Here is a 22,808-nt window from a genome sequence, read left to right as displayed (position 1 = left end):
CTGTGTGTTGCTGCTGGCAGGTGAATGTCTGAATACCCACATGACCCTGTGAGTACATGCCAGTGGCTGTGTGGCTGCATGGGCCACCTGTTAGGGTGTGAAGGTCTTTGGGCAGCAGGGTTTTTGTGCGTCTCCTTTATTCTGTGGGAGAGATGGGGGGCTTGGACAGGACAGGGAATGAGGGGTCACTCCCTGTCTGATGCTGGGGCCGAGTCACTGCCTGCTGGTGGTTGCTGTGTCATACCCTGGTCCGTGTCCCTACTTCCAGACCGGTGGCAGACAGAGGGGGCGTGGGGGAAGGAGGTGGAGGGTAGGCTTGAGGCTGGGCGTTTGTCTGGAAACCTCAGCCTGCCCATCTTGGCCCCTGTGTCCCTCCAGCCTTCCACGTCTCCCTACCTCCTTCCCCACTATTGAAGCGGGGAATCAAGACTCTCCTGGGAGTCAGGGTCCACCCACCCCCTCCTGCTCTGCCTCAGACCTGCCTGTGACCCTGATCAGGGTCTCGTCCTCTCTGGGCTTCAATAGTCTCAAAGCGCTTCTCCCTCTGTGCCCAGGGCTGGGCGAGGCTCTGCTTTGGGAGGGAAGAATCAGGATCTTTGAAATTTGTAAAGCAGCTGGTAGGACCCTTGCCGGTGGATGCTTAAGAGTTGGGGGCTGTGGCATACCCCAAGTACCTGAATTAAACTCTTGAAGCCATTTCCTAGCAGGCAGGAGAGGCTTCATCCTAAATTTCATTCTCTACCCGCTCCAAACCCGCATACCTCCCAAACGCCGGAATGCGGGGCCAGCAGGGTCCAAAACACACATCCTTTGTCCAGCTGGGAAAACTGAAGCCGAAGCTCAGAGACAGAAAACATTACCGAGCCCGCTTAGCGAGTCCCGGCCGAAGCAGCCAAGAGCCTCGGGACGCCATCCCCTCCTCCACTTTTACCTGGAGCATCACCGCCCCTCCCACTCCGTTTTGGGACTCAGTTTCCCCGCCTACGTGACTAGACCACACTAGCCAGGGCCTTTTCTGGGGGGTCTGACCTTCCTCTTGAACGAGGGCGCTGCATCACAGGGAGAAATGTGAGGGGCTTCCAGAAGTGACGGGTACCCGTTCACCGGGGTCTTCCCCGGGCTAGTTTAAGAGCCTATTAATACCGGCCCCCGGGGCGGCGTGGCACTGCGCAGGCGCGGGTGGGTTCCGCAGGCGCGCGGGGTGAGCGCGCGAGCGAGCGAGGGATTCCCTCTGACGTAATTGCTAGGATACCAAACAAACACTCCGCCGCGCCGGCCGAGCTCCTTATATGGCTAATTGCGTCACAGGAACTCCTGGGAGGCGGGGCCGGGATCCCCTCCCGCCGAGGACCCTGGAACGGAGCCCCCACGACCCCCAGGGCCGCGGGGGTGATTCAGGTGGACAGATCGAGGCTAGGGTAGACCTCTTGCCGGACGGCGCGGGGCTGAGTTCCGCAGGACCGGAGATTTTAGGAAGTTTGTGGAGCGCTGGACGAGTGACGTAAGCAGGGGGGCGGGTCCCGGACAAATAAATACAGGCTGGCGGCTTTGGGCTTCATTCATAAGACTGAGAGGTACGGCTTCGGCAGGGACAGGCGGAGCTGAGACTTGGGGACTTGATTGTTGTGGTTCTTGGGGGCTGTGAAGTTCGCTTTATTATTTTTTTCCGGAGAGAAAGTTTTGGGGAGGATTCTTCTAGATAATTCTACATTTTATTTTGGAGGAGCGACTTACTCTTTTTGTCTTCTTTATTACTCCCCTCCCCCCGTGGGACCCGCTGGACGCGTGGAGAAGACCGCACCCGAAGCGGATTCTATACAGCAAGACAGCGCTTTCCGCCTCTGGGGGAGCGATCCCCCCCACGCCCCTGGGTCCTACGGAGCCTGGACTTTCAGGAGGCACAGCGGCATCTTGTGGGGGCCTGGGCACCGCAGAGGAATTGCACAGAAACTTTGCCATTGTTGGAGCGGGACGCTGCCCCCATCCCGAGTTTCCTCGGACAGCGCGCTTTGGGGACGCGCTCGGCTCACCCCGGACTCGCACCTTTCTCTTCCACCCGGCCATAGCCTTGGCTTCCCGGCGACCTCAGCGTGGTCACAGGGCCCCCCCTGTGCCCAGGGAAATGTTTCAAGCTTTCCCCGGAGACTACGACTCCGGCTCCCGGTGCAGCTCCTCACCCTCCGCCGAGTCTCAGTATCTGTCTTCGGTGGACTCCTTCGGCAGTCCACCCACTGCCGCCGCCTCCCAGGTAAGTTTTAGAGGGTTGGGGTGCTGCTTTATGGGTTTTCTTTCTTTCTTTCTTTTTTAAGTCAGGGTTGGAACGCGCCATCCCCCCTCCCAAATAAAGACGCATCAAAACTCAGGATCTGAGAGAGAATAGGCTCACCGCGCACTTTGCAAACTGCAGAGTCGGGGCGTGTTTGCAATTGGTTGTGTGCGTGGATCGCAGGAAGGGAACGCAGAGGGGTTAGCTTTGGGGGTGGGGAGAATGCTCCGTTCAGTGCAACGTGTATGCGGTAGCAGGGCTGCGAACTTTTAGCCTGCTCCGGGACTGCCCCCGACCCAGGTCCCCAACCTGAAGCTAGCTCAGTTAGGCAGGTGGGGAAGTCCCAGGGAAGCTTCCAGTAGCCTCCTCCCTTTTCCTTCTCCAACCGAGCGCCTACTCCGGCATCGGGTTGCGCTCGATCCAGCGGGTAAGCTGGCCTCGAACCCTCGCTTGGAGGCGCTGCCTCCGCCTCCTGCGCGGAGACGTAACGGGGGACCCGTGCGTAACGGCTGACGCGCTGGAATCCTCCGTCTGACGCGGGGCACGCACGGCGCGCGGCGCCCCCTTCGTCCGCCCCGCCCCTGACGTCCCGGAGCGTTCTATTTTGGAACGCCGGGGCCACGTTGCTAAGGGAGGGGGCAGCTCGGCGTTCCGATTGGCCGCCGCGGCGCGGGTTTTGGCCAATCAACTTTCCCTTCCTATTTGTAGGGTACAGTTCCCTTCCCCCTCTCTGTCCCCGGAACTCGTGGTTCCTTGGCGCTAGGGTCTCTTTTACGGGCCTCTAAAGGCAGAGCGAGGGGATTCCTGTCGCGACAGGAGCGACTCTCTGCGATCCAATGGGTCCGCGAGGACCCTGCGGCGAGCCGGCTCCTCCGATCTCAGGGGCCGAGGGTGCCTGTGTGCAGGGGTTTCTTTGGGAGACATGGGTGACTGTCACCCTTTTCTCCAGGCATACACAGACACAGTCCCAGCCCCTCTGCCAGATCCCTCTGCTGTGTCCGAGGACCGGACTGGAACCGCTAACCGCAGGGGGAACCAGCCAGGTGGTCTCCAGGAGCCCCGCCCTCTCTGGGCTTCCAGGACTCTGATTGGCCAGCGAGCCAGCCCTTCCCTCACCACGCCCCCTGGGAGAGTAGTTAAGCCTTCCGAGCAGTTCTAGGATTCCATTTGGGGGGGGGGGGGGGGGGGGTAGATGAGCGCGGCTCGGGCTCGGGGGCCCGGGACCTACACCCTTCTCCCTCCGCGGCAGTCTGAGGGTGCCCGGGTCGTCACTTTCTCTACCTGTCCGTCCACCGTAACCTGTCACTTGTCAGCCTCACCCCGTGGAGAAACAATTACTTGAAACGTTGTTCTAAACTCCTAGGCCTGTCCCCCAACACCCTTTTAACTAAGACCCCCGCCCCTGCACGGAGGTCTCATGGACCTTCCAGTCGCTCATCCCCCCGGCTCAGAGGGGTGTGTGTGTGTGTGTGAGTGTAGAGGAAGGCTTGGCCTCAGGCCTCTCCCTCTCCCTCCCCTTGCCTGTGGGGTGGGGGTGGGGTGTTGTGGCTGTGTGTGTGGCTGTGACTCCTTCCCGGGGGTTCTGTCACCCGGCTGTGTCCAGCCTCCTCCCCACCCCCCCCCCACCTAAGAGTCACCAACCCGGGGTGTGATTCACCACCCGCTGGAACCGTGCAACCTTTCCCCGAAGAAGAAGGAGGAGGTAGAAGCCAGTTGAGCAGAAATCCTCTCATTAACCACTGCGTCACGGTGTAGTGGAAGGGTGGGTGTTGTGGCTTTTTGCCTGTGACACACACATCCACACCCGCTCGCCCTGTGCTCACTCACGGGGGTCGGTGTGTGTATGTGTGTTGGGTGTGTGTGTGTCGGTGTCTCTGTTTGTGTGTCTACGCCTGTGTGTGTATGTGTCACCCCGTAGGAGTGCGCCGGTCTCGGGGAAATGCCCGGTTCCTTCGTGCCCACGGTCACCGCGATCACAACCAGCCAGGACCTCCAGTGGCTCGTGCAACCCACCCTCATCTCTTCCATGGCCCAGTCCCAGGGGCAACCACTGGCCTCCCAGCCCCCGGCCGTCGACCCCTACGACATGCCAGGAACCAGTTACTCCACGCCGGGCATGAGTGGCTACGGCAGTGGCGGAGCCAGTGGCAGTGGCGGGCCTTCCACCAGCGGAGCCGCCAGCGGACCTGGGCCTTCCCGTCCGGCCCGAGCCCGGCCTAGGAGACCCCGAGAGGAGACGGTGAGTAAGCGGCAACACAACTCGGACTGGGTCTAGGGAGCCAGAGAGGCAGTAACTTTCTCGCCCGCGGGGTGAGGGGCCACCCAGGCCTCTGGTGGCTACAGAAACCCTAGCAGAGGGTCCTTTTCTGCGTCCCGCAAGAAGAGGAGGTTTGGGGTGGATGGAGGAGGTGCACAAGGTCCCCAAACCTCATGGCCTCTATCTCTCCTGCTCAGCTGACTCCGGAAGAGGAGGAGAAGAGAAGGGTTCGCCGGGAAAGAAACAAACTGGCAGCAGCAAAGTGTAGGAACCGTCGGCGGGAACTGACCGACCGACTCCAGGCGGTGAGGATCGTCCCTGGGGGGGGTGGAAGGGGGCGGTGAGGATACACTGAAGGGGGGGCTCTCCCCCCCATCCTCCCTCCTCACCACCTGTGCCCTTGTCCTGGGCCGACAGCCAGAGGTTCCTTGTAAGGAATTAGGTACAGGTGTGGCCAGACAGGGTAACCCCAGGCATACACGCAGACCCCCACAAGCTCCTGCCCCTGCCTGCCCCGGTTGCTGACCTTTAACAGAGGTCCCGCCCTTTCTCCCTTTGCGCCTGGGGCCAGCGTTAGCCCATTTTTGCCTCGGTGTCTCCATCTCTTCAGCCCCCTCCTGGAATCTCCCGGGATCCTTCCCGCTTTTACATTCCGGAGAGTCCGTGAAACAAAATGCTCCTAATCCTACATCCGTTTCTTACCGCCTGCACCCAAAGTTCTCAGATGGTGGGCAGGCGGCATCCGCCCCCCCCCCCCCTCCCTGTTTACAACTTACCTGGGTCCGGGAGGTGGGCTTGCAGGGTTGACGTGCTGCCCCTAGAGGAAATCGGGGGAATCCTCTCCTTGCCTTCCTTACCTGGTCACCTCCCTGGGAGGCAGAGGGGGAGGGGTGCCAGAGGGGAACAGGTGGCATTAAAAACACCGATCATTCATTCATTCAACAAACCTCTGAGTCCCTCTCCCAAAACCAGAGCCCTCCATATACATCTGGCCCCTTCTCAACTATCCACTGAACACATGGGGAAACTGAGGCTCCTGGGAGGCAAGACCCATGCCCCAAATCCATAGCACACCAGGACTCCATGTCCGGAGAGGGGGGTGCTGGTGGGGGCGGGGGCGGGGGGTGGGGGTGTCTTTCCTCTCAATCAGGAGCTGCCTTTCAGCCCCGGGGCCTCTGCAGCAAGTCCAGGCGACATGGTTCCGACCCACCTTCTCTAGTCGTTCATGGGCCTTTTTTTCCTCCTTCTTCCCTCACCTCCACGCCGGGGGACCTCAGGAGACAGATCAGCTGGAGGAAGAAAAGGCAGAGCTGGAGTCGGAGATCGCCGAGCTCCAAAAGGAGAAGGAACGTCTGGAGTTTGTGCTGGTGGCCCACAAACCGGGCTGCAAGATCCCCTACGAAGAGGGGCCGGGGCCGGGCCCGCTGGCGGAGGTGAGAGATTTGCCGGGGTCAGCATCCGCTAAGGAAGATGGTTTCAGCTGGCTGCTGCCGCCCCCACCACCACCGCCCCTGCCCTTCCAGACCGGCCAAGACGCATCCCCCAACCTGACAGCTTCTCTCTTTACACACAGTGAAGTTCAAGTCCTCGGTGACCCCTTCCCCGTTGTTAACCCTTCGTACACTTCCTCGTTTGTCCTCACCTGCCCGGACGTCTCCGCGTTCACCGGCGCCCAACGCCCCAGCGGCAGTGACCAGCCTTCCGACCCCCTGAACTCGCCCTCCCTTCTTGCTCTGTGAACTCTTTAGACACAAACCAAACACACACACAAGGGAGAGAGATTTGGAAGAGGAGGAGGAGAGAGAGAGATTGGGGAAGAGACAAAGCGGGCGTGTGGCCTTCCTGCCTCTCGTGTCTGACTCCCTGCGACCACTGTCATCGGACAGGAGGACCTCCTTGTGTTTTGTGCCGCCTCTTGTTTCTATGGCCCGGCGAGGCCACAAAGTTGGTGACTTTGGGGGCAGGGGGTGGGGAGGGAATGGACACCCCCCAGCTGCCTGTTGGCCCTTTCACCTCATCCCAACCTGTGGGGAGGGGTGGGTGGGGGGCGGCGCCTCGCTTTGGGCAGAGGGAAAGGGGTGCTGGTAGTGGGTGGGGGGTGGGGGTGGGGGGGTGGAGTCTACTGGAATCTTCTCCAGAGAGGCCCAACAAGGAAATGCCACAGACCGCCCCCCTCCCCCACAATGTCTCCCACGCCCACCCTTCAGGGGGTGACCAGGCTGGTTCTCCCTGCTCCCCTGACCTTAGCTTATTTATCCAACATTTCCACATGGTTAGATCCTCCTCTGAATTGAGCCTCCCTTTAAGGGAAGTTGATGCCTCCTATGATGCCCTCCTACCCAGACTTAGTCTGAAATGTGAACCTTCTTCCCTGATTGTCCAGCCGCTCCCTTCCAGCAAAAGTGGCTCTGATCTGAATTCCTGGCCTCTTAAGGATCTCCCCCCATTCAGCCCCCAGCCGTCCTCTCGGATTACAGTGTCACCCCAAGCCTCCCAGCCTGGCTCAGCCTTCCCTCCTGGCCTTCCTTGCTGGGCCTCTCTGATTCAGGCGGCAGGGGGCGCTGTGATGCCCGTCCTGGAGCGCTTTATACTGTGAAATGAGTTGGCGGGATTGTGGGGGGGGGGGGAGCCCGGTGGGACAGAACCCTTCCGGGGGGATTGTGCCCCCCACGCCTCAAAGCCTTTCCTTGGTCTCCCCTCCCCGCCCCAGCTGCCTCCCTCCTCCCCCACCAGTGAGTTAGACTCAAGGGGTGACAGAATTCGAGAGTGGGGGTGACAGCCACCCATCCGCGTGGCATCTGTCCTCAGGACCCCCAGCCCCAAGCCCTGGCCTTTTTATTTAAGGCCTGACCCCCTACCCCGGCCTAGGACGCCAACTTCTCCTTCCCCTCGGCACCCCCTACATCCTTTCTAGAAAGGGAGCCGTGGGAGTCTGCCAGGGGGCCCAGTGTTTTTCCGGAGAAGATTCGAAGGCCGAGGCTTTGGCCCCTCCACCCCCCAATATTTTCGGACTGGCAAACTCGAAGGGGCTGGACTCCCGCGGTCCCAGCCTCCCTTCCCCAGCCGCAGCCCCGATCCTCGGTTTTGCCCCCCGCCCCAATCCCCTTTCCTTATGCTTCACCTCGCGAGGATTTCATCGTGAGGCAAATTGATATTTTTTAACTTCGGGAGGGCCACGCCGCCTTCTGTGCTGCATGGAAAACATTCCACGTGCCCCGTCCCGCGCCCGCCTCCCCCGCCCCATGGCTATTTATCCCTTTCCTGGTTTCCGAAAAGGCACTTATATCTATTATGTATAAATAAATATATTATATATGAGTGTGTGTGTGTGTGTGTGTGTATGTATGTGTGCGCGTGTGAGCGTGTGAGCGCTTCTACAACCTCGGCCTAGGTCGCGTTGGGCCCCAAAGCAGTGTGCCCTTTGAATTGGAAGACCGCTGCTTCTGGAAATTTAGGAGTCGGCCCCTTTCAGGCTGTCTCTAATGATCGTCTCGGCCCCTCTGGTTGTTTCTGGCAGTCTGTGGCTGTTGTCCCTTTCTCGAGGGTCTCTTCCACTCCAGTCTTTTCTCTGCCTGTGTTTTTTCACCTGGTCGTTTCCATCTGTCTCTTTTCTGACTGTCCCCGATCGGCCAGCTGTCTCCTGACTCTGGGTTTTGTCGGGGACATGAGATTTTCTTTTTGGTGAGTGAGCCTGAGGGATCATAGAATTTTACAATCTGTATCCTTAAGGATTCTGAGTGTGAGTGCAAGACTGTGAGCAGGGCCTGGCCCCTGCCTGCGACAACTTACTGAATCCCCAGCCCCCCAACCCCCTGCTGTATTTGTGATTCTCTTTTTGTATTTTGCACCTGACCCTGGGGGGCTCTGGGGGCTGGCTGGCACTGGGCCACTACCCTCCCCGCCATGGTTCTGCACTGTCGCCAATAAAAAGCTCTTAAAAATGCATCTGCCAAGCTTCAGGGTCTGTTTGCTCCCGGTACCCATCACCTGCCTTCCTTTGGCTTGGCGGGAGGGGATGAGGTTAGATTGAGATTGCAGACGAGGTTTGTCCTTACGAATCCGTCTACGGCTTACGAATCCGTCTACGGCAGGACAACAGGACACGGGAGGATAGACAGCCAGAGGGCTTCCCACAGGGCACGCCTCCTCTTGGAGAGGATGAGGCAGAATAGTAGGCGTGAGATACTGACATGCCCAAGGATGTTTCGAGCTTCTCTACCTATTCGACCTTCGCTAAGGTCACCCTGAGCATATAGGGCTCTGCCTAAATTCCTCGTTTGCCAGGAAGCCTCTGAAACATCCTTCCCAAATTACTGAAGATCACCTAAATATAGTATCGGGGGTCCTCAGGGTTATAGGAACCACAAATTCATGGCTCCCTGTCCACTGAAGACGAATTTCCTTTTACGCGTCACATGATGATTTTTTCGTTTTTGAACGTGCAGGGGCCCACCTAAAATTGAACCCAAAATAGATGAGCCATCCCCAGTGCAAAATTCAAGCCCTCTCTTATTTGCAAGCAGCAAGTACTCTGGGAATTAAGTGAGGGGCCAGAGGTCATTCAGATGCCTTCGTAAAGGAATAAGCAGAAGTTGTCGTGATGGAATCCCTAAATTTATTAATCAATTTGGAACATTTGCCAAGTACCTACTGCGTGCCCAGCCCGGTGCCGGGAGGGCCGGGGACACTGCTGGGACTGAGACAGCGCCAGGCTCTCCCCTCCTAAGGCTCCCAGGCCAGTGAGGGACACAGACCTCTCGGGGATGATCCAAAGCGCACAGGGTTGGGGGAAACCATGGGGCGCGGAACCTGATCTGGGAGTCAGGAAAGACTTCCGTGAGGAGGACAGCTGAGCTGAGTCCTGGAGGCTGAACAGAGGACATAGAAGGGGATAGAAAAAGACGCAGTGTGCACATAGGACAGTTAGTGCGGACAGGGCTTGATACGTTGCGGGGGGTAGAGGTTCACAGTGGCTGGAACAAAAAGTGTAGAGAAGGAAGCCACTTAGCGAAGACCCGATTCTGCAGTCTTAAATTCCAGACTAAGAATTTAGATCTTCTCCTGAAGCCACGGGGGGTGGGGTGGGGTGGGGTGGCGTGGGGTGGGGGGTGGTGGTGGTGGGGGTGAGTCATGGCAGGTTTTGAGCACAAGAAGGGTAGGGGCGGGTTTGTGCTTTAGGAAGACCACTTTCTTTCTTCCTTCCTTCCTTCCTTCCTTTCTTTTTCTCTTTCTTTCTTTCTTTCTTTTTTCTTTGATTCTTTTATTTCTTTCTTTCCTGTCTTTTTCTTTCTTTCCTTTCTTTTTCTTTCTTTCTTTTTCTTTCTTTCCTTTCTTTTTCTTTCTTTCGTTTCCTTGTTTCTTTCTTTCTTTTTCTTTCTTTCCTTTCTTTTTCTTTCTTTTGTTTCCTTGTTCCTTTCTTTCTTTTTCTTTCTTTCCTGTCTTTTTCTTTCTTTCTTTCCTCCTTCCTTTCTTTATTTCATTTTCAAAAAATTTTCAATGTTTATTTACTATTGAGAGAGAGAGAGACACACACACAGAGAGAGCCGGCAAAGACAGAGAGGGAGACACAGAATCCAAAGCAGACTCCAGGCTCTGAGCTGTCAGCACGGAGCCCGACAAGGGGTTCTGGCTCACAGACCATGAGATCATGACCTGAGCCAAAGTCAAGAGCCAGACAATCCACTGAATCACCCAGGTGCCCCGTTCCTTGCTTGCTTGATTTTTTTCTTTTCTTTTCTTTTTTAAAAAATATTTATTTACTTAAATAATCTCTACACCCAATCTGGGGCTGGAACTCAAGACCCCAAGATCAGGGGTCATATGCTCTTCTGACTGAGCCACCTAGGGGTCCTGTAGGAAGACTGCTCTAACCACCAAGCTGAGGGTAGTTGGCAAAGGGGCAAGACAGGGGCAGGAGACCCGGGCTAGGCGGGGACACCCGTGTGTGCTGCTGGGGAAGCCCGGAACAGGGGCAGGGCTACGAGATAGGAGGAAAGGACGGAAAAGACATTAGGAGGCAGACTAGACAGGACATGGTGAAAAGCTAGCTTGAGAAAGACAGAACAGGGCAGTGGTGACTAGCGTGGGCCAGCGGTCTGAGAGGCCCGGGGCTGGAGGCCTACCAAAGCTGGGTGACCTTGGACAAGAGACTTCATCTCTCTAGACCTCAGTTTTCTCGGCAGCAGAATGGGGCTATGAGGAGTCAGTGAGCTCATGCATGCCAACACCGAGTGCAGAGTGAAGGTGCAAATATCACCATCCTCACTGCATTATCGGGGCCACCTTGATCCCTGCCCTGGGACATCCCCGCCTTCTCTTGGCTAATCCTTGCTCATCCTTCAGGGATCTGCCCAAATGTCACCCTGACGCCTCACCCGAACCCAGGTCTCCTTCCTAGATGGCCTCTAAGTTCATTACTTGCCTTCTCAGTAGTTGACATCTTTGTAGCTGTTAATTAAATGGGTAATTAATGATTGCTTAATGTTTGTCTCCTTCACTGGACTGGGAGCACCAGAACCGGGACTGCCATCAGCTCTGTGTCGCCAGCACTGCCCAGTGCAGGACCTGACACCCAGCAAATACTTGTCAAATGAATGAATGAATGAATGAATGAATATTTGACCGATTAATAAATACAGGTGTGAGCAAATGACTGACTGAGGAACAAGCAGGTGATAAGGGAGAGAGCCGGCAAAAGTGTAACCGTAGGAAGAGACCCGCGTGGTGAAAGTTAAAACTGTGAGGCAGAGGGTTGCAGTGACATTTTTAGGCACCGGGTAGAGGGATGTTCTCTTGATAGCCCGTTCTAGTATCCAGTTTGAAGGGAGTAAAAAAAAACGGGAGTTGTTGCCGCCCGAAAGGTGGAATTGAACCACTCTGTCGCTAGACAGCTACAGGTTTGAAGCCTGCACCCCAGACCACTGAGGATCATCCGGGCAAGACACGCATTTCTCCACACAGCTATATAAAACCCAAGAATCCATATCTTTTTAGACTTATGGTCACATACTTTAGGCTGGTGTGAGATTGTTGATTCCGGTATCTATAAATTCTCCCCAGCTAGGGCACATATCCTTCCAGAATGTTACCTTTCTCTTACATGGCACGAATCATCCTCCCTTTGGAAACCATCTTCATTTGCATAGCGCCGCGCATTCTGGGAAGCGGTGTTAGAGGACGCGGCTCACTTACCTCTAGGTGTTAAAGGGCCAGAAGCCCCTTTTTCCAAGTGAGAAGTTTTTTTTTGTTCTTGTTTTTGGTTTTGTTTTTAAGAGGAGAAACTCATAATTCGGCTTTCAGAAGACTCTTCCCCGAAAAAATCCGAATTCGAGTGAACGAATGCCAGCTAGAGTTGGACTTAGCCCAGCCCCAGAGACTCGGGCGAGGCGGTTATAGAGCTGGTGCGACACCTGCTGTTCCTTTGAGGAATTTCAACGACCTACGGAGCCCTGTTCGTTCAGATATTTATTGAGCGCCTGCTAAGCCCCAGGCACCGTCCTAGACAGCGTAATGACAGCAATTCTGTCCCCATTGAGCTTAGCCACTGGAGATCATCAATTTCTGCAACTATATTTTTATGGCCAAGGAAACCAAGGCTTATAAACGTATGGTATCGGACCCTAGTTCACACAGCCTATCCCCCAGGGAAATCCTAATTGCTAAGACCAAAATCGCGACCCTTTTATAATCTAAGTCAGTGATCCTTTGACAACACTGTCGTTCCGGACCATATGAAACCTACCCGGGGCTCCCATCTCAGAGTAAAAGCCCAAGTTCCCACCATAGCCTTACAAATCCTTATATTCTCGTTCTGTTCACTCCTCTGACCCCATCTCCTACGCCTTTCTCCTCATTTACTTGGCTTTCTGGCTTCTAGATCTCCTGCTGCCCGCACCAGGCATACTTCTTTCTCAGGGCCATTGCGTTTGCTGATCCCCTGCCTGAATCTCCTTTCCTCCACACGTCCACATGACTCACTGCCTCCCTTCATGCTGGCCTTCACTCAAATACCACCACTTGGTGAAGTTTTCCCTGACCGCTCGTTTAAAATAGCAAAGGCCCTTCATTCTATCCCCTTACCCTGATGGACTTTTCTCCATCACTCCGATCACCACGTGCCATGTTCTATGTCTGTTTGCTTATTGTCTGCCTCCCTCTAGAATAATGGTTCTATAAAACTATGGACTTTGTTTTGGTTTATTTCCATGTCCCTACTGCCTAAAGAGTGCTTGAGAACTTAGCAGATGTTTGGAGACAGGTAAATGTTTGTAGGATGAATGAAAGGTTATTATCATGATCCTTCTCTGAACCTCAGTTTCCCCAACTGGAAATCTGATTTCACTGGAGGAATCACAATGAGCAGGTGGACATAAAAGTCTGGGAGGCATTCAGTAAAGGCTGTTTCGATCTCCAACCTGTTGCCAGCTTCTAGTGCTGGTGTCAAGGATGGGCCTGTGGGCTTTAGCCATTCCTGGACTCGTAATTTCAACCAGTCCCTCTTACAAAGCGACACTGTCTTATGGAAAGTATGAATAGAAGCATCTTTAAGAAAAATTGCTTTTTTAAAACTATTGTTTTTGTTTATTTGTTTTGAGAGAGACAGAGAGCACGTGCGCAGACAACTGGGGATGGGGGTGGGGTCAGAGAGAGAGAGAATCCCAAGCAGGCTCCTCTCTATCAGCACAAAGCCCCACATGGGGTTTGATCCCACAAATTGTGAGATCATGACCTTAGCAGAGATCGTGATCTGAGCAGAGATCAGGAGCCAGACGTTTAACCGACTGGGCCCCCCAGGTGCCCCGCTATTTTTTAATTTGGAAATTTAACACATTGACCCTGCCTGGCAAATCTATATTCAAGAGAAGCCCCCTTAAGCCTTCTGTGTGTGTGTGTGTGTGTGTGTGTGTGTGTGTCTAGAGCTGCTGCTAGGCAACCCCTACACACGAAGACTGGGGCTGTAACTACTACTCCCGTAACATCATTATCGCCTAAAATGTGACATGCGTCGCTAGAGGCAAATGAGATGATTTTGGGTGATGCACGAACAAACAGTTTAAATGTTAATAGTTTTGTGTTTATTTTTACTGCTATCTTCTATTTCTGGCAAGTGATCCTGACTTCCTTGGTGGTGAATTACATTTCTTTTTTAAAAGACATTTGTTTTATTTTTAATTAACCAATTTGAAGGAAAATAGTAGATGAAAAATGGAACGGGTGAGAGAAAGATCATGAAGGTCGTGAGGGGATGATCGAGGTTTGGAAACAATGTCACAGCTAACAAGCAGTTTGTGTTTACTGGGTATTTATTATATGCCAGGCCCTGTACCAAGAGCTTTGCATGTAGGCACGGTTATGGTGACAGTTTTTCATTTGAGGAAACTGAGGCTCCAAGAGATGAAGTCACTTGCTCAAGGTCACAGAGCCAAGAGGTAGTGAAGCCTGGATTCAAATCCAGGTCTGTGGGTTGTTAGAACCCAGTCTCCTGCCTCCTTCTCCCTCGGTTTTGGAACCCGAGGCCCAGGCAGGCCATGGGGCCTTTTACCTGGTCCCAGGGCAAGTGGAATAAAGAAGTTGGAGGAGAGACATTTGAGAGTGACAAGACATGGCTTCCTGACTTATTAGATGTTGGGGGCCAGGAACTAGGAATCCAGGACCATACCTAGGTCTCTAGCCTGGTGACCAAGTGGCAGAGGGGCCATCCCTGAGCTGGACATCAGGTAGGACAAGGGAAAGGCTTGGATATGTTTGTGGAGGGAGTTGTTCCAGAAGGCAGCTGGGCACGGGTCTGGGACTCAGATGAGACTCGCTGCCCCGCAGGCAGAGTGTGGGGATCGACTAGTGATGTCTGCCTTGAGCAGAGACAGGGAAAGTGGCTGTCAAAGGCTTGGCTAGCCCTGGGACCGAGGGTCTCTCAGCATCATCCCCTCAATCATTTCAGAATATAAACAGATTATGAGGGAGCTTCTTCTGGAGAGATGGGAAGATTCCTCCTTGGATATCACTTAGGTGCTTTTCGGTGCAGGAAGGTGAAAGCTGGAGGAGGCTGGAAGCACAGGAGGCCTTGGGTTTTCCACAGGAGTCTTTATTACAGTGTAAATCCAAGCTCAGGCCTCCCCTGGGCCCCATGCAAAGCCCTGGCTTTGGGGCTAGTGGCGTCCAGGAGACACCAATCTCTGACGGCGCCTCCAGCGGCGGGGTCGCGGAAGTGCAGGGCGGGCGCCCTATCTAGGCAACTACAACTCCCAGCAGGCGCCGCGGCCAAGGTGCCTCGCCTTTCCTGGACTCCTAGAGCAGAGCCTCTTGGGAAATGTAGTCCTGGCCGCTCAGGCAATTTGCACAAACTCCCTGGTGCGAGTGATCCAGACACCCGCCGGGAAATGGCTCGGGCGGAGGCGGCGGGAGGGTGGGGATGGAAGGGAGATGGAGTTGGGCAGAGGGCTGCGGGGGATGGGGGCAGGCGTCCCGAGGGCAGAGACACCCCTTTCATTCGGCTTTGGCTTTGGATCCAGAGACTGCGGCTGCTGCCGAGGCAAGGGCTCCGGACCCTGGGATCTTAGCTCGGATCCTGAGGGAGAAACAAGCGGAGTCACAGGTTGGAGCAAGAGACGGATAGGAATCTGAGAACTAAGGGGAAATCGGGACGGGGGAGCTAGCTGTGGGCCCAAAGCCAGCCCCTACCGTTCACCTAATGGCCTGCATTGGGATTGTCTGTCACCCTTTGAGGAGGGGGCATTGGCCCCAAGAGATTTAGGAACAGGTAATATCTGGGGGGAAAAAATCCTAAGCTTCCCCGTCCCCCAGCCCATCCGCCTCCATTCCGTGCCCTTACTTAGCTTTGATGTGGCTCAACTGATTGGTCACCAATCCCACATACTGGTCCATCTGGGCCTGGGGAGACCAAGAAGGAGAGATTGGAGGGGTTCTTCTCCCCAGTTCATTCAGGAGGCTGCTTCCTCCCCCACCTCCACTTGAGAAACTGGGGAAGGTGGTCCACTACTCAACTCGAAACCTAGCACCATACCCTTGGAAATCAGAAGTTCGAGCCGACGTGTCCGTCAGTTGGGCCAAGCTCTGCGTGGGGAATGATGTCAGGTAGACGAGAATTTGCCAGTAAGTCTGCTTCCTGGGCATGACTATGAATCTCTGAGTGAGTCCTACGTGAGTGCGTCTGTGTGTGAGTCGGGTGAGAGTAGAGGGAACTGGCGTTAGCTGCCAAGTTCCTGCGTGGATTGACTTAAATGCTGGCTTAATTCGCAGTGTTCCTGACTTTCGGAGTCTTGATGATGCCGGCATGGGAGGGACTCAGGACTGTCTCTGGCAGACACGTGTATCACTTGGTCGTCAGCTGTGCTGGAGAAGGGATCGTCAGTCCATCTGCCTGTCTCCGGATAGGATATATGTCGGTTGGCCTCTGGTTCTGTCAGTGTTCCGGACAACAGTCCTCTGACCGGATACTGACCTCGAGGTCAGTCCCTGGCAGTTTCAGGGTGAAAACATCAGTTAGGCCACCTGCCTTGGGGTGGGGCATGTCAGTCACACCCTGACTCTTTCGGGGCAGAAACACCAATTGGTCCTCCTGTCTCTGACGGGGACATCCGTCCACAGGACCCTGGCTGTGGCAGAGGGGGTGGGGGTCATCAGACCACCCATATTTGGCTGGGACACTGCCGACCGAGAGGTCCTGTCACACTCACCTGGTGTTGCCGGTACAGCAAGGGGACAGTGAATAAACCGATCACTCCTGTAGGCACAGAAATGGAGGTCAGGGTTCTCCTAAGACATTGACAGTTCCATCTAGAACCCTGTCCCCTCACCAAACCCCAATGACCCACTTCCCCGCCTGCTCCCCACAGCCTTCCCGGCTCACCCAGAATCAGAAGAGTCAAACCATTGAAGACGGCACCGACGAAGGTCAAGATGTAGAAGAGAAGGGCCAGCTGGGGGGGAGGGTCAGGTCAGGGTCAGCAGAGCCTAGGGGCACTCCCCAGGTTGTGAACTTAGCCAGCAACGGCCCTCCTACCCCCCAAGGGCAGCAAGGCGAATGGTGGGAACCCAGGAGGGGGTAGGAGGGAGTGTAGGTTTCGAGGCACCTTGAGGGAGTCCACAATGTCCTCTACCAGGAAGAAATGCCGCAGCTGGATGGCCAAAGAGACCACTCGGGAGGCAATCTGCTGGGACAAACGTTCCATCTGCTCCCGAGTCAGGGTCAAGTCCACATCCAGATAGGCCCTGAGAGGACAAAGGGGTGTAAGGCAACTCAGTGTGTGGAGCAGCCCAGGCTGAGGGTTGTGGCCGGGACAGGGGCAAGAAATAGGGGTTGAGGAGAAGGCTAGGGCTTTTAGCCCCAGAGAGGGCTAGGGTCAAGGTCAGGGTCAGGAGATGGGATCGAGGATTCAGGGTAAGAGGTTAGGATCGGAGGTTAGGGCTGGAAGTCAGGGTCAGAAGGGGGCCGGAGTCAGAAACACGAATAGGATGGGTCACGAGCGGCGCCTGATTTGAGGTCGGGGGTCAGCCCGCCCAACACTGGGGTTCAGACCGAGGTCAAGGTTAAGGGCCGGGGGTTCTCACTGGAAGGGGTTGGCGCCGTCGCCCCGGTGCACGGCCTGCAGCACTTTTCGGTAAACCCTGAGAGAGATGGTGCCACAGAGCAGCAACAGGGCCACGTGGGCGGTCACGGACACGATGCTAAAGTGCAGGAGGCAGAGGAGGGAGACCATGAGGCCCGTGAAGACCACTCCTGAAGTCCTTGTGTCCTTCCAGTACAGCAGGTCCGCCACTGTGGAGGGAGAGGGGGCGATCAGGCTGGGCTTTGCACCTGGCCTGGCTGATCTCTCGACCTCCCGCTTCCCAAACTCGGGGCTGAACCACGACGTCTTGACGCATCTGGCCTGAGCCCGAACTCAATTTCCCAATTTCCCGTTGTCTTCTTTGATTCGGAGCTGCTTCCCCCTCGTCTCCTGGAAAACCCAAGGTAGCCAGGTAGCAAGTCCCCTCAGTCTCCGTCCCTCCCATGTGTTATGGGTGGATACAATTTTTAGTCATTATTTATGGAAAATGGAATCATACATATACTTCTTTTGGGTTTTGGTTTTGCTTTTTAGTTGGAGAGAGCGCGCGCGAGGGCGGGCGAGGGGCAGAGGGAGGAAGAGGGAGAGAGAATTCCAAGCGGGTGCCACGCTCAGCACGGATCCCGACCTGAGGCTGGATTCCCACAACCCTGGGATCATGACCTGAGCGGGAATCAAGTCGGACACTCAAACAACTGAGCCACCCAGGTGCCCCCCCTATATATACTTTTCTGTATTACGCACATCCCGTTCTCTCCCCCTGCCCTAGAATTCCCTCCTAGTCAGTTGGCATAGCTCTTAATTCATTCTCTCTCTCTCTCTCTCTCTCTCTCTTTTTTTTTTTGTTTATATATTTTGAGAGAGAGAGACAGAGAGTGCGAGAGGGGTGGGGCAGAGACAGAGGGGAGAGAGGATCCCCAGCAGGCTCTGCACGGTCAGCGCAGAGCCCTCTGCGGGGCTCGAACTCACAAACCATGCGATCGTGACCTGAGCTGAGATCAAGAGTCTGTTGCTGACCTGGCTGAGCCACCCAGGTGCCCCTTAATTCATTCTTTTTAAGGGCCCCATGAGATTCTGTAGATTTCTGACTCCTTTCTGAGATGCTAAGCTCACCTCACAAGCCCAACCTGAGCCCTGACCAATGACTTCCAGACGCCAACGTTTTATTGATTTATTTTTAAATGGGCTCTATGCCGGGCGTGGGGTTTGAACTCATGACCCTGAGATCAAGAGTGGAGATCCAGAGTTGCATTCTCTACCGACTGAGCCAGCCAGGCGCCCCTCCAGCGTTTCACTGTGCCCATCCAAACGTTTAACAGCCCTCCCAATAATATGATCCCATCTGAGCCTTGAACCCTTCCAGACCCCCTCCACCCTCGCTCTGATGGAACTCTGACCCGTCTTGACTGGTCCCCCTCAGAGTCTGACTCTCCTCACTTCTGTATCTTCCTTATACATGGTCTCCCATCCACCTCTAACTAGGGCAGGCCTCCCCCCACCCGCAATGCAGGGCCCTCCCCTGCAGGCTCCCCAAGGCCTGTGCCAGTGGGTGGAGGAGGGGCCGGGTCGCCTGAGGCGGGGGCTAAGTTTAGGCACGCTGGGGGGGAGGGGGCCTGGCCCACAGCTGTGCTGGCCTGTCCAGCTCCTGAGTGACAGCACCGCCTGGGCCTGAGGCTGGGGGAGGGGGCCTCCCTGCTCTTGGGCCCCAAAGCCTCTGCCCCTGGGAGAGAGGACCCCACGCTCCCTCCACGCCCTCTCTAGACACCCCTGCAGCCCCCCCAGCCCCAGCCTGCAGCGCTGGGGAATCCGGGACCAGTAGGAAACATACCGGCAGATTTGAGGGACATAAGAGAGAATCTGGACCCATTTACACAGTCCCCCAACCCCAGTCCCCCCAGCCCGCTCCGAAAGCCCACCTTTACTCCCCATCTCCGCTCCGAGTGAGTGAGAGGCTGCGGACACCGCTACTTCTCAGGGATTTTGCCCACTTCGGTGGAACCCGGAGCGAGGGAATAGGGGGGCGGGGCCCCTTTGGACCCAGCCAATGGCTCTCCACAGGGGTGGGGACAGTTCCCAAAAGGGGTGGCTCTTTTGTAAACACCCGAAAGCAGTGATGTCTATCACCAACCCAGGGCGTTTATGGAAGCTAAGCGTATTTTAGAGAAAGGGGGGGTCTATATCCCACTGGCCAGTGGATACGGTGAGGCAAGAGGAGAGTTTTTAAAAGGCGTAGAGTTTACTTATAAATGCCCCACGGCCACATCCAGAAGACAGCCTTCCCCCTCCCCCCCACCCCCCGGAAGCTGTCCTGTCCAAAGTCAGCCTCTAGGAGGAGCACTCCAAAAGAGGGATTACTATTATTATTATTATTATTATTATTATTTTAGCAATCAGCCAATCCTAAGGCTCAAAGCAGGGCTAACTTCTCAAGTGGGAGGGCGAACTATATAAAGAGCCAATGGCAATCTTAGATAACAGGAAAAAAAAATTTTTTTTAAAGGATGGAGTTTATACCTAGCCAACACCCACACCTCCTCTTCTCCGCCTCCTCACTTCCTTCGCAAGGTTGGTCCCTTTAAGTTCCATTTCTCCTATCCTCTCTGTGATTCAAAAAAGAACTTTACCTAGAAGGAGTGGTTCCAATGTGAATTCTGATTGGTCCGTGCTATCCAGGCACTGCCCCGTGATTGGCTCCCGCTCCAGAGGCCCCCACGGCTCTTCCTCTTTCTGGTCCAGTGAGGGCTCATCAGGCCAAGAGTTCGAATCCCGGGGTTGGGAAGGGGACGGGGTACCCGCCTGGGGAGTTCCAGAGCCAGGGCTGGGCTGCGGAGTCAAGACTGCCGGAGGCGGAGACTGAGGGACTCCGTGTTGCAGGTCCAGTTCTGGCAGTTAGAGAGAGAAGGCTGTGTGAGCTTTCGCCTTGGAGGTGCCCTGAGGAGAGACCACCCACCCCTGGTGGCTTCGATCCCAGAACCTCGGACATCTCACCTTTCCCAGCCTCTCCAACCTCCGATCCGTCAGGCTCCTCGTCCTCCAGCGGAGTGGAGCCACTGGTGGCAGAATCCTCCCCGGACCCTGCTCCCCGGGCCGCCCAGTCCAGCCGGTCGAGCTGGAGCCCTAGATCCTCCAGGGGGCGTTCTACCGGAGGGGCAGTGTCGGGGTCACCGCGGCGCCCAGGCTCCGGGGATTGGCTCAGGCTGGGGATGCTCTCCAAGCTGTCGCCCAGGCCAGGCTGAGGGGGTGGGTCTCGCGGTTCTGAGACTGAGCGGCCCTGGGGCCGGGGGCGGCGGGCGGCTGAATCCCGGCGCGCCCCAGAGCCCACCACACCGTCGAAGGCGATGTAGGAGAAGGTCAGCTCCCTGGGGGTGCCCCAGTCCTGCGACGTGGTCTCTTCCTCGTCGTCCTCTGAGAATTCTCGGGCCGTGTGAAGCTCCCGAAAATCCGAGTCGTCGTTCGCTCCTGCAGTCAGCAAAGGGGGACATAAGCTGCGCGAAGCAGGGCCCTGGCCCACTCTCCCCAACCCTCCCCCCAACTGTGAGCCGCTTCAAGTCCCGCTCTCACGTCCTCCCCCTCCACTTACCTTCTGTGGAGTCAGGGGTAGAAGAGGCTGTAGACGGAGCTTCTTCTGCGAGAGGGAAAGAATCGAAGATTCTTAGAAGCTTAGCCTGTCGAAATCACAGAAGTGTGCCAGTCCTGGAAACTTGGATGGTCCGAGTTAAGGAATCTTAGAATATTTGAATCACAGGACCTTTAGAACATTCTGCATACAGACCGTAAAACCTTACTATACTGCTATCAGGGGCTCAGGCTTCAAAGATCCAGGAGTCTTAATCTTAGAATCTTCAAATTAGGGCTTTTAGGAAGTTTCAGTTAGTTCATTCTTTCCACAACCATTTATTGAGCACCTGCTGTATACCAGGCGCTGTTTTAGACTGAGAATACAAATGTGAACAAAACAGACAAAAACCCTGCCCTCGTATAACACTCCACGGGGGAGATAGACAATACAGGATTAAATATATGATGTTGGGTGCTAAGTGTGTAGAGAAAAATAAAGCAGGGTGAGGGGAGAGAAATTGAGAGGGTGTTATTTCAGACAGGGTGGTCAGGAAGACCTTCTTCCTCTCCTTCCTCCTCCTCCTCTTCTTCTTCCTCTTCTCCTTCTTCTTCTTCCTCCTCTTCCTCCTTTTCTCCTTTTCCTTCTCTTTCTTTTAGTGAGCTCTACGACCAAGGTAGGGTTCGAACCGATGGCCCCAAGATCAAGAGTTGCATGCTTCACCAACTGAGGCGGCCAAGCACTCCAGGAAGACTTCTTTGATAAGATGACATTTGAGCAGAGACGAATGAAGTGAGGAAGCCATACAGATGTCCAGGGAAGAGTCTTCCAGGCAGAGAAAAAAGCCCAGTGCAAAAGCCCTGAGGCAGGCACTACGTTGGGCATATTTGAGGAACAGGGAGGTGTGAAGGTATGACTGGAACAGAGGGATTGGGTGGGAGACGAAGGCAGAGTGGTGGTCGTGGTGGGGATCATGTAGGGCCTTCCTTTGTAAGCCAAGGTAAGGACACGATCTTAGAATGTGGGGATGATACTCTAAAATGCTGAAATAACAAATTCTTGGAATTTTGGCATCTGAACTCCTATGATATGCAAGTGGCTAGGTCTGAGAATGCTGAAATTCTCTGCTGTGGGAGCCACAGGGGTGTGAGACAGAGAATGTTAGACGAGGACTGTTAGAGATCTCAGTGGGGTCTCAGAGATCGTGGGGATCAGGTCTCAGAGATCGTGGGGATCAGGGAAGGCAGTTTCAATTGTGGAACCTAGCCCCTCAGAGCTAGCCTTGGGCTTTGCCTACAGGAGATGCTTAATGCTGTTTGGAAACCGAAATCAGATACCCCCTGCTCCCACCTCGTTTTGGCAGCTGGGGAGTCGGAGGCTGGGACTTAGAGGCTCGGAGTGAAATGGGTTACTACGAATCAGTGGTAAAGCCCACTAAGGACCCAGGAGTCCTGGCCCCAACCCAGGGATGGTTGTGTCCAAGGGACGGGATATTGGACAATTTGGGCGAGGTCGGGGCAGCCTCTGAGTCTGGGCAGAAAACGGAGGTGGGATGCGAAGATGGATGATGTGGGGGCTAGATCCCTCTTCTCTATCTCGGTTCTACCCCTCCATTCAACTCCCCTCCCCGCCGCCTGCGGCCAGCACCAGGGCGAGGGGACAGCTCCCGGCGAGCGTCCTCATCTCTGGGTGGGGTCCGGCGCCATATCCCAGAGCCCGGCGCTCCCCCCCCACCGCCAGCTATTTCAGTGCCCCCCACCTCCTCCTTGACTCACTCAGGTCCTCCGGGTCAGGTCGCCCCCGTCGCCGCTAGAATGCGGGGGGGAGGGGAGAGCTTCCTTTGTCTCCTTCGCCTCCTCCCCCATCCCAATTCTCCCGCGACCCGGCACCGAGGGGTTACTGGGGAGGAGCCCACCCGGGCCTGTGAGCCCCACACCCGGCCTGAGCCTCCCCCTACTCACTGCAGTGGGCGAAGACCGGCAGGACCTGCCCCATGGCCCTCCTCGGGCCTGCATCGGGACCCCCGCCCACTCCGGCCACGCCGCCCTGGGCCTGGGGCCTCGGGCGCTCATCTCCGCCGCGCCCACGACGCCGCCGCCATCCTCGCCGCCTCCTCCTCCCGGGCCGCTCCAGCAGCAGCCGCCGCCGCCGCCGCCCTCTGCT

The 22,808-nt window shown here is 55.7% G+C and overlaps 2 protein-coding genes and 1 non-coding gene across 3 annotated transcripts; 1 reads left to right on the top strand and 2 right to left on the bottom strand.

Annotated features, from left to right (window-relative positions):
• The first annotated feature begins 1,423 nt into the window (after positions 1 to 1,423).
• FOSB (FosB proto-oncogene, AP-1 transcription factor subunit) lies at positions 1,424 to 6,546 on the top strand. Its single transcript, XM_049621193.1, has 4 exons — positions 1,424 to 2,248; positions 4,185 to 4,505; positions 4,721 to 4,828; positions 5,801 to 6,546. The coding sequence occupies exons 1-4, from the start codon at positions 2,123 to 2,125 to the stop codon at positions 6,260 to 6,262; spliced, it is 1,017 nt and encodes a 338-aa protein (XP_049477150.1). The 5' UTR covers positions 1,424 to 2,122; the 3' UTR covers positions 6,263 to 6,546.
• A 4,827-nt stretch (positions 6,547 to 11,373) lies between these two features.
• Positions 11,374 to 11,460, bottom strand: TRNASTOP-UCA (transfer RNA opal suppressor (anticodon UCA)). Its single transcript has one exon. It is a non-coding gene; the product is annotated as a tRNA-Sec (tRNA).
• A 3,075-nt stretch (positions 11,461 to 14,535) lies between these two features.
• Positions 14,536 to 22,805, bottom strand: RTN2 (reticulon 2). The gene is made up of 10 exons (XM_049621186.1): positions 22,607 to 22,805; positions 20,670 to 20,714; positions 20,078 to 20,548; positions 19,714 to 19,971; positions 17,091 to 17,298; positions 16,613 to 16,751; positions 16,390 to 16,459; positions 16,217 to 16,263; positions 15,352 to 15,410; positions 14,536 to 15,087 (listed from the first exon to the last, which is right to left on the bottom strand). Exons 1-10 carry the CDS (start codon positions 22,638 to 22,640, stop codon positions 15,006 to 15,008), a joined length of 1,413 nt encoding a protein of 470 aa, XP_049477143.1. The 5' UTR covers positions 22,641 to 22,805; the 3' UTR covers positions 14,536 to 15,005.
• Between the last annotated feature and the right edge of the window lie 3 nt (positions 22,806 to 22,808).

Source organism: Panthera uncia (genome assembly GCF_023721935.1).
Source record: "Panthera uncia isolate 11264 chromosome E2 unlocalized genomic scaffold, Puncia_PCG_1.0 HiC_scaffold_19, whole genome shotgun sequence".
NCBI lineage: Eukaryota > Metazoa > Chordata > Mammalia > Carnivora > Felidae > Panthera > Panthera uncia.
Note: the sequence above shows the minus strand (reverse complement) of the source record. Positions and strands in the feature narration are given on the sequence as shown.

Coding starts and splice junctions, on each gene's coding strand:
- FOSB (XM_049621193.1), top strand. CDS start 2,123: ATGTTTCAAGCTTTCCCCGGAGACTACGACTCCGGCTCCCGGTGCAGC. Junction 2,249..4,184: donor CCACTGCCGCCGCCTCCCAG/GTAAGTTTTAGA, acceptor GTCACCCCGTAG/GAGTGCGCCGGTCTCGGGGA. Junction 4,829..5,800: donor TGACCGACCGACTCCAGGCG/GTGAGGATCGTC, acceptor GGGGGACCTCAG/GAGACAGATCAGCTGGAGGA.
- RTN2 (XM_049621186.1), bottom strand. CDS start 22,640: ATGGGGCAGGTCCTGCCGGTCTTCGCCCACTGCA. Junction 16,752..17,090: donor GACGGCGCCAACCCCTTCCA/GTGAGAACCCCC, acceptor TTGTCCTCTCAG/GGCCTATCTGGATGTGGACT. Junction 15,411..16,216: donor TGCTGTACCGGCAACACCAG/GTGAGTGTGACA, acceptor TGGTCTCCCCAG/GCCCAGATGGACCAGTATGT.